The following is a 9,578-nucleotide window of genomic DNA, read 5'->3' on the forward strand; positions in this document are numbered from 1 at the left end:
CAAGTAAATTTTCACTTGAAATAAGTAGAAAAATCTGCCAGTGGAACAAGATTTATCTTCTCATTACAAGCAAAAAAATCTAAATAAAAATCTAAATAAGATTTTTCTGCTTATTTTAAGTGAAAATCTACTTGAAACAGTTGAAAATTATTGTTTTTTCGAGTGATGAGTCCTGTTTTAAGTGTAATGAGATTGTTTTTGACTAAAAATGAGACATTTTAACTAGAAATAAGACAAATATTCTTGTATTCTTGAGTTTTTGCAGTGTGAAACACGTAACTGATGGTTGAGGAGCAGGATGGTCCCAACGATTCTATTTGCTACATCAATCCAACACAAAATAGTTAAAAACCGTGCTTATTAATCACAAAACACAGTTTAAACTATGACCAAATGCCAGATGCCGGACCGAATTTGTTGTTGCAAAGACTGAGTTATTGTTCTTTCAGGAGTTACATGGTACTCAGTGAAAAACCTCCTATACATGTACCTCTCTCCATCAGGGTCAGGCTAGCACTGACATTCCCAGACGGTTCAAATCTGGTTCCCTCCACGTTCGCTCCGTATTCTAATCCCTCTTGTTTCTTATCTGTGACTGACAAGGAAGTGAAAACTATGTGCTGTTTCCGGCATATCTTTTTGTCGGGGGTCGTGTTCAGACACCTTAGACAAGTGGGGTCACCTAGATCAGCTGAAGCCGTGTGTGTTGTTGCAGTCTGTATCTTTAGTGCTGCTGCCCACAGACCTTTCAGGAAGAGGTCTGGGCCCTCCACTGTATCGTACTTTCGTTACTCTGCGTGTCCAGATGTTCTGCTCACGCTTGTGTGGATCTTGTCCCGCTAAACTCGGCCCATGATCATAAATGTTGAGCCGATGGTGATTCTAAACTGCAGGAGACAGGATCGTGTGTCTGTTTGTGCAGCCTCGTGATGGACTGGTGGTTTGTCCAGGGTGTATGACAGCAGCTTGGACAGGGTCCAGCTGATCCCGATCACCCTGACTAGGATCGGACAATTCATGACTGGACTGCTCCCAGTGAACCCTGAAGACTGCCACGCTAGAAAATCCCAACAGATCAGCAGATCAGTCCTCCAACCATCCATCCCCTGCACTGGCAACAATCCTCCCACATGTGCCTGCTTCTCCTCCGTCTTCGCCTTTTACCCAGCTTTCCTTAGTGTGCTGCTGGAATCCAAATGTACATTTATGAACACTTTCTCAATATGAAGTCTCGATGATGATACATACAATGACAGCAATAGATAAAGACAACTTCTGTTGTATTAGATGCCAAATAAATAAAATGGAATTGAACCTTAAATTTGCCAAAAAAGCCCCTTGGCAATCCACACGGTACAAGAAAAAAAATGTCAAATGGACTTATGAAACACAAGTCTGGTTCAAAACTGGAACGGTTTTACCAACATCAAAATGTCACCCCAAAGTTGAGGTATGGTGTTTCATGATTTGGGCTTGTTTCCCCTGTCTTAGAGCCTGGACCCCTCACCATCATTAACAACATCTCCTGCAGGATAATGTAATGTCTGTCCACCAGCTGAGGCTGAGCAGAAGTTGGGTGATGCAGCAGGACGATGACCCTAAAGATGAAATAAATCCAGCTTCTGGAGTGGTCCATTCAGTGCTCGGCCCTGAACCCTAGAGATGCTGAGGAATGAACCCAAGTGAGCTGATCACACCAGTCATCCTACAAATATGTCTGAGCTGAAGCACTGCAGACCGTCCTCCTCCTAACGCAGGTCTGGTCCAGACGTCACAGCTACAAGAACCAGCTGGGAACTCGAATTCACTTACTTTTGCCTCCAGCTCTGGGAATGTTTGATAGATGTGTTCAACAAAGACTAAATAAATTAGACTTCTGAGCCGCTCTACAGAGCTATGTATGAATGGAACTTACTTCCCAATCACTTTGAGCAAACTACTAGCATAAAAGAATTCAAATTATTAGTAAAGAAACATCTCTTAAATAAATACATATAAAACTTATTTAATTATTATTAAATGGCTATTGGTTTATGGGTTCAAGTTACGATAAGTGATTATAACTTAAACACATTGTCGATGAATATACATTGTTTGAATTGGTTGATTTTATTTAAAGAATGTATGATTTTGTATTGTAATGGATTACATCTAAATGTTTAACGGAATGACTGTAACCTTAATGTGAGTGTCAAAAGGAGCACTGGTCTTATTTGACAGAAATCTAGAATATATTTTGTAGTAGAATTTCCTTTATTTTTACTTTTTTCTTTTCTATGTTTCTTTTCTTTACTACCTCTTTAGGTTTGCTTTTTATTTCTGTCATGTATTGTATATTATGTGTCGACCCCAGGAAGAATAGCTGCAGTTTTGCTGCGGCTAATGGGGATCCAAATAAAACTATAAACTATAACCTCTAAAACCAATACATCAACATAAATTAGCTTGAGTAAATTACATTGGACACAAATACTTTATGTTGCATGGAAAGATAATGTGTAGTGTCATAGATTATCTCAGTAAGTCTAAAATGCGGTGTAAACTTGTGACTGAGTGGGTTTAGCAGGCCAATGAGCAGCCTGGATACGACATGTGGGTGTGACGGTGTGGCATCCTCTGCAGGAGAGGGAGCAGGGGCATCGTCAGAGTGATGCTGCATTAATGTCGCATAGGCATAAATCATTACTCAGCTATTTTCAAACATGATGAAAAACAGAGCTGTTCAGCTCAAACAAGGAAACACTGAAAATACTCTGGATTAGTGGAGGGGTGGTGCTTGGGTGGAGTACGCAGGACATCAGCCATGATGCAAACATGATGCCGGGACCTTGCAGTTGGCTGCTGTGTCCTTTGTTTTGCAGGTTTTTCAAGAAAACTGTAAAGTGCATGTAAAAACAGCACAACAAAAGGCAGAACAAGCCACAAAAAGTTCCTGGGAAAAAACGTAGTCGTTCCACAGAATCATAAACTAGACAGAGGAGACATGTTAGAGCCAGATCTGCACATGACATGTGCCCAGCTTGTAAAAGCTCTGCTTCCACAACCAACACCCAGATAGCTGTGCATTCCTGCTGGCAGGAAGCACGGTGGCGTTCACAGCTGTTGCACGCAACGCCAACCCAAACAAACCCAGCAACCAGCTTCACCTTGAAAAGTACACTACAAACTCTGTAATTTAGCTCATTCCTGCAGGACACGGCCAGAATGTGGTCTCTGGTGCCCTCGGCCAGTTGCATTACATAACTCTGGAGCGACGCCAAACCTCCAGGCTCAACGTCTCCTGAGAGGAAGCAGCTTCCACCCAGCCAACATTCATTTAGCTGTCTTAAAAAACAAAAAAAACAAACTTGAAAACACTTTAACAGGAACTCTACAAAGGTATGGTGGAACCTCTGATAGGGTTGAGTTTAGCTAGAGGTGACACAAGACTTGAGGAATATGACGGACATTATGCTACTGTTTCCCAGCTGCTGCAGAGGAAACACTTTGCAGCGTATTTAAATGTTAAAGATTCAGACAATCCTAACAGTAAGGATCTGTGGGTACCAAGTTTTGACTTGCCCTTAAAGGGCCTGAACGTTAATGTGGGAGCCCAAACCTACGTTTATCATTTAACCTTCATCTTCATGCTAGTAAGAGTTGGTCACTGCACTAAATCTAACACTGGCGTACATGAAAAGGTTTGAGCAAGCCCAGAGTTCATTTCAGTTAAATTCAAAATTATTTTACATTGTTAAAATGCAAAATTAATTTTACATAGCAAGCCGACCTGAAAACATGCACACAGCAAAAATACTGCTGCTGCTGAATCTTCTGAACTGATATAAATGTTGTAAATCTCAGTTTACAACATTGTTTACATACAATACATCAAATTTTCACACATACATTCATAAATTCACACAGGTATCATTTTTTTGGCAGGTAGAGACCTTTTACATGTTTTAATTACACTTCTAAAAATGAACTTCTTCTTGTACATAGTGGAACTCTGTTTGAGATCCTTTAACGCAGAGACCACGGTTAATGTGTCTGGCATCATGTTCTGGGTCTGAGCAAAGTTTGTTTTGTAAGATTATAAATACAATTGAAGTGGGTTCAAGTGAACCAGCCAGTCTGCTCGTGGTGCTTTACTTTGGAAATGGACTGCGTCTTCTGTGCTATTCTTACTAGCTCGATTTGCAGAGTGCAAACTGATGCTGTCAAGCCTCATATGAAGATCAAACTAGATTCAATGTGCATCTTCAGTGGGAGAGCGATAGGTGGGACACTTGTGGAGCACGTCAGTGCTGCCGGTGGCACCGCCCTACCAGCGCAAAAACAGACAATCATCAACCGGATTGGAGTCCCCCCCCCCATTACACTGTACTTCTACAAGATGAAGGGGGGACCCAAACTTGCACAGGACCCACAAAGATGTAGACACTGCCCTTTCTGTAACATCTATCTTAGGGTGCTTTCACCTCTGTCCCGTTTGGAGCAGTTGTTCTGGAACAGGGAGTGTTTCCCCCTAAAGATCGGTTGGTTTAGTACGTGTGAACACAGCAATCCTGCTCGGATGCGGGACAAAACAAGCAAGCCGAGATCCTAGGAGAGGTGGTCTCGGCTCGCTGCCATTCCAGACCTGGAGCGGTTCGTTTGCAGTGAGGACAGAATCCACACAGCAACCGACACAACTCACTCATAACTGTGGTTCGACCTCCATAGTTGTTGTTTTTCCCGGGGTACGGAAGAGGAAACTCCTTCCGCGTTCATTTCTGACCAATGAGAGAACAGTTGGTTCATGGCATTTGTTATCAGCTTTGAACCGCTACAGACGGTTGTGAACACAAACGCCACAAACTAAAAACCAAACAACTGTATCGATTTAGCCCCTGAATCGGACCAAACGAACGGGTCACAGGTCTGAGAGCACCCTGAATCTGAGGAGGGGCCGACCGAGGTTCTTTGAGTCTTGGTCATTAAAACATATTGAATAAAAGAATGTGGACGTCAGTCACTTGTAAGACTGCTGTGGCCCCTGCAGCTGCTGCTGCTGCTGGAGGTGGGTGAGGTGGGTGAGGTGGGTGGGGCTGAGCGTTGGCGCCACCAGTGGGTGGCCACGGCCTCCCCTACTAATTTGCTGGCCACCCCACTGGCCACCCCACTTGCCTCAAAAAATAAAAATAAAAAAACACTTGCCTGTCACATCGATTCTATCGTCAGTTATGCGTTTCATCCCAAATCATTTGGGCCAAATGCATATCAGTAGGCGTTTCTTTAAGTACTTCTGAGCCTAATAAAAATAAAAAAAATAAATATATATATACACAGTACTGGAGTTGAGGGGGGATGGCATCCCCCCCTGAAATAAAAACGGTCCAAATCATCCCCCCCTGAAATAAAAACGGTCCAAATCATCCCCCCCTGAAATAAAAACGGTCCAAATCATCCCCCCTGAAATAAAAATGGTCCAAATCATCCCCCCCTGAAATAAAAATGGTCCAAATCATCCCCCCTGTAAAACTGCCATCCCTCCTTTCCATCCCTTATGTCATTTCATCAATGAATGTGGTTTTACTGCTATTTCAACATTTAGAGTCATCACCAGAAAAATAACACCATAACTTATTTGACTTATTTTCACCTGTTTAAAGTAAATTTTCACTTGAAATAAGTAGGAAAATCTGCCAGTGGGACAAGATTTATCTTCTCATTACAAGCAAAAAAATCTTGTTCCACTGGCAGATTTTTCTACTTATTTCAAGTGAAAATCTACTTAAAACAGGTGAAAATTGTTGTTTTTTCCAGTGAAGAGTCTTGTTTTAAGGGTAAAGGAGATTATTTTTTTACTAAAATTAGACATTTTAACTAGAAATAAGACAAATTTTCTTGTAATATTGTGAGTTTTTGCAGTGATCCGTGTTACTTATCCTGTGAAGGACAGAGTCATATTGATAAGTTCAGAAAAGTGTTTTTTATTGTTGTGTTTTGATGTATTTGATGTAAGCCCAGTGGATATTTAAAGCTTACAGAAGGCTGCATTTAACTGCTGCTATGTCATTCCTGCAGTATTTCTGCAGCTGTTTTGGTCACTGCTATTATTTGTAATATATTATATTATTTGTAATCAGCACAAATTATCTGTCCCCATATGATAAAATCCACCATCCCCTCTGATATATATTTTTTTTACAACTCGAGTACTGAGTATAATAAAGTCCTGTAATGATGGCTTTTTATTTTGGTGTCCACCCCAAGAATTTAAGTGGCCCCATCTGGCCCCATAGGGGACTCTGCTGCGCATGCGCAGCACTGCGCTACCTGCACACGTGCTGCTCACTTTTGCTGCATTGAGTCACAACTCCGGTGGGACGGGACCACGTGACCGAACTGCACCGTCCTGGACGACCGAGCCGGGGATGCAGGACCGGCCCCAGCCCCCAGCCCGGCCCCTGGCCCGGAGACACACACCCCAGTAATGAAGCTGAAAACAGGCTGAAAACAGGCTGCTGTGTCCCGGCTGGGGCTCGGCCCGTCCTGCGGGGGTCCTGCGGGGGTCCTGCGCACTGCAGCACGGGTGGGGGTCTTGAGAGAGCCGCTCCCTCCGGGACGGGGGTCCGGAGAGAGCCGCTCCCTCCACACCCCCGGCCACCAGGACGCGCCCACAGCTACTTTGATCCCCAATGTTAGAAACCTCACCCTGGTCCCGTGAACGCGCCCCGCCGTCCAGCCCCGTCCAGCCTGCCGGCGGGAGCGCGCACGGACCGCCAGTGCCGCGGACGAGCGTGATCAAAGGAAAACGGGCCGCCTGTCCTGTCTCACCTGTGATGATCTTATCCACGGCCGCGTCCTTCCCGCTCATGGTTTCCCGCAGCTGAGCCTCCGCCCGGACCTTCTCCTCCCGACTCTTCTCTCCGATGCAGCTGCACCACGCAATGGTCGTGGTCGTGCGCGGTCCCGCGGACACCGGGCCGAGGAGAGGAAGGAAGGAAGGAAGGAAGGAAGCAGAGCTGCTGCTGCTGCTGAATTGGGGAGAGAGGAGGAGGAGGAGCTGAGGAGAGAGAGCTCAGCTCCCCGGCCGACGTGGGGGGGGGCCCCCCCTCCCCTCACACCAGGGACGAAATGTAGATTCCAGAGGTGGGGGGGAAACAACTGGCTTGAGAAAGGAGGGGGGGTTGAACTGCATGAACAGTGCCATGATATCTACCTATAAAACTATAGCCTAGTCCAGCGGTTCCCAACCATATTTCCTTGTCCCCCCCTACTTGTGTCTAAGACCAGCCGCCCCCCACCGACCCGTAGCCTACCTACTAGCACCAAAATAGTCTTTAATTGAAAAAATGAACATTAATTATGTTTTTTTGATACATTTCTCTTTGGTTTACTCTGTATACATATGACTTTGTTTTTCTCCAATGTCACCAATGTATAAAATACGCACAAAAGGACATAAAAGGACATACAAATATTTCTGAAAAATGTCTCTTTTAATATGAGACCAACATTTTTTAACATTTTTCCTTTAACAACCTGTCAGAGTAGATTAAATGTTGAGTAATGATATAATAATAAGGAATGAAATAATTTCCTGTGTTTGTCACCACTGTATAAAAAAATAAAAATATTCAAGACATTCATAAATTATTCCTAACAATGTCTTATTAATGACTCATTCGCAAATATAATTTTTACAACTGCATAATTTCAAAGCAGACAAAGTTTCGCGCCCCCCCCCCCAGAGATCTGTGGCGCCCCCCCAAGGGGGAACCGGACCCCAGGTTGGAAGACACTGGCCTAGAGAGGCTTTTAAATACAAAATTGTCATAGACAGAAATTTCACAGACACAAGTATGCAAAAAAATAAACTTTTTAAGAAAACTCAAACTCTTTCAGTTCACTATGTTTTCTAGTAGTTCTTCTAGTGTTTCAGAGGCATATAAATGTCGTGGGTGTGAGGCTCACACCCACGCGTATACTAGTATACTAGTTCATCTGAAGGATGTAGGGGTATTCAACTAAAACTTTAAGAGGTCCAGTTAGAGAAAATTTACTCAAGCGGAGGTCCAGAACATCATAATACTATATATATATATATATATATATATATATATATATATATATATATATATATATATATATATATATATATATATATATAAATAATATATATACACATAAGTAGCCTCATAGCTGTATCAACATCTGCGTCTGACTGTTAAATTAAAGGAGCTTGAGGCAGGATTTATGAAAAAAATTTGTATACGTTTTAAGTTTTCTAGTAATAATGTCAGATGAAGCGTTCCAAACCAAAAAGAATGAGCCCTCTAGCACAGGGGTTCCCAACCTTTTTTGTGCCAAGGACCAGCAGAAGTATAAACAAAAAGCTCAGGGACCAGTTGACAATTTATGTCAATTTTAATAAACATTTTAGAAATAGAATTTTCCACATCAGTAGATTCGTCCACTTGTATTGCATACCACGGAGATGCTTTTATTCTGTCCAGCAATTGTCCCTCAATATCCTCGGCAATATCATCAATTCTCCTGGCAACAGTATTGTTGGAAAGTGGAACCTTTCCCACTTTGCCAGCTGCTTTTTCCCCCAAAAGTTCGAGGCAGATGTCTTTTGCAGCGAGCAGTGCAATTGTAAAGGGCTTTTTAGCCTTTGCAATCCGGTGAGCAACGAGATATGAAGCCCTCGTTGCAGCGACGTTAGCTGATGTTGTGGCCTTTAAAACTTGCTTCTGCAAATCTAACTCACGTCTTGAGAATCCAGACACACAGAGGTTTCCCAGCAGCAGCGAACGCACCACGAGATGTGGTAATATCGCGGGAAGCTACGAGGCAGCAGAATCCAACATGGCAAGGTAAAACTTTCGTTTTCAATAAATGCTTTAAAAACGATTATATACTCAGACTAAAATAACGAAAGGGTAGTTTATAGGCAGATTATACAGTTACGAACCCAACCTGGAGCAAAGCGAATCTTTAGACCCATCCATAGACGAGTATTTTGAGAGATTAGTCATGGTGAAGAAGTCTGGTAGCGCAGCTACTTCCACGCCGAAGCGGTCACGACCTGAGGATTCCCCTGGAGCAATCTCTCCTCCAGGAAATACCACCGAGGACATTCTGAGGTCTATCGACGCCCGTTTGGCTTCCCATGACGCCCGTTTATCCCTGGTGGAAGTCCTGCACAAGGAATTCCAGTCATTAAGAGAAGCGGTGGAATATGGTAACCAGCAGGTAGAAAAATTGATGGCTGAAAACACCAGTCTGAAGGAGTCGGTGAAATCTATGTCAGAGGGTTTTAGCCGGCTCCAGAATGAGAATAAATCTTTAAAGGAGGCCGTTTTAGACCTTCAATCGCGGTCCATGAGGAACAACCTGGTATTCTCAGGGATCCCGGAGAAACCTGATGAAGATCCTGAACAAACCGTCCAGGATTTCATCCGGGACCACCTAAATCTTCCGGAAGATATGGCGAACTCCATCACGTTTCACCGCGTCCATTGCCTAGGAGGAAGAAGATCCGAAGCCCAGAGACCCAGGCCCATTGTTGCTAAATTCGAACACTATAAACACAAAGAGCAGGT

The 9,578-nt window shown here is 43.4% G+C and overlaps 1 protein-coding gene across 4 annotated transcripts in view; it reads right to left on the minus strand.

Moving 5' to 3' along the window:
- hspa12a (heat shock protein 12A) overlaps positions 1 to 6,997 on the minus strand; it is a 74,658-nt gene extending 67,661 nt beyond the window's left edge. For all 4 annotated transcript variants that reach the window (XM_061745145.1, XM_061745143.1, XM_061745144.1 and 1 more), the window contains exon 1: positions 6,805 to 6,997. In XM_061745145.1, coding sequence (XP_061601129.1) covers positions 6,805 to 6,844 — 40 coding nt within the window. In that variant the 5' untranslated portion in view covers positions 6,845 to 6,997. The remainder of the gene's footprint in view (positions 1 to 6,804) is intronic.
- Positions 6,998 to 9,578: the final 2,581 nt, after the last annotated feature.

This window comes from Cololabis saira, chromosome 17 (genome assembly GCF_033807715.1).
Source record: "Cololabis saira isolate AMF1-May2022 chromosome 17, fColSai1.1, whole genome shotgun sequence".
NCBI classification, from domain to species: domain Eukaryota; kingdom Metazoa; phylum Chordata; class Actinopteri; order Beloniformes; family Belonidae; genus Cololabis; species Cololabis saira.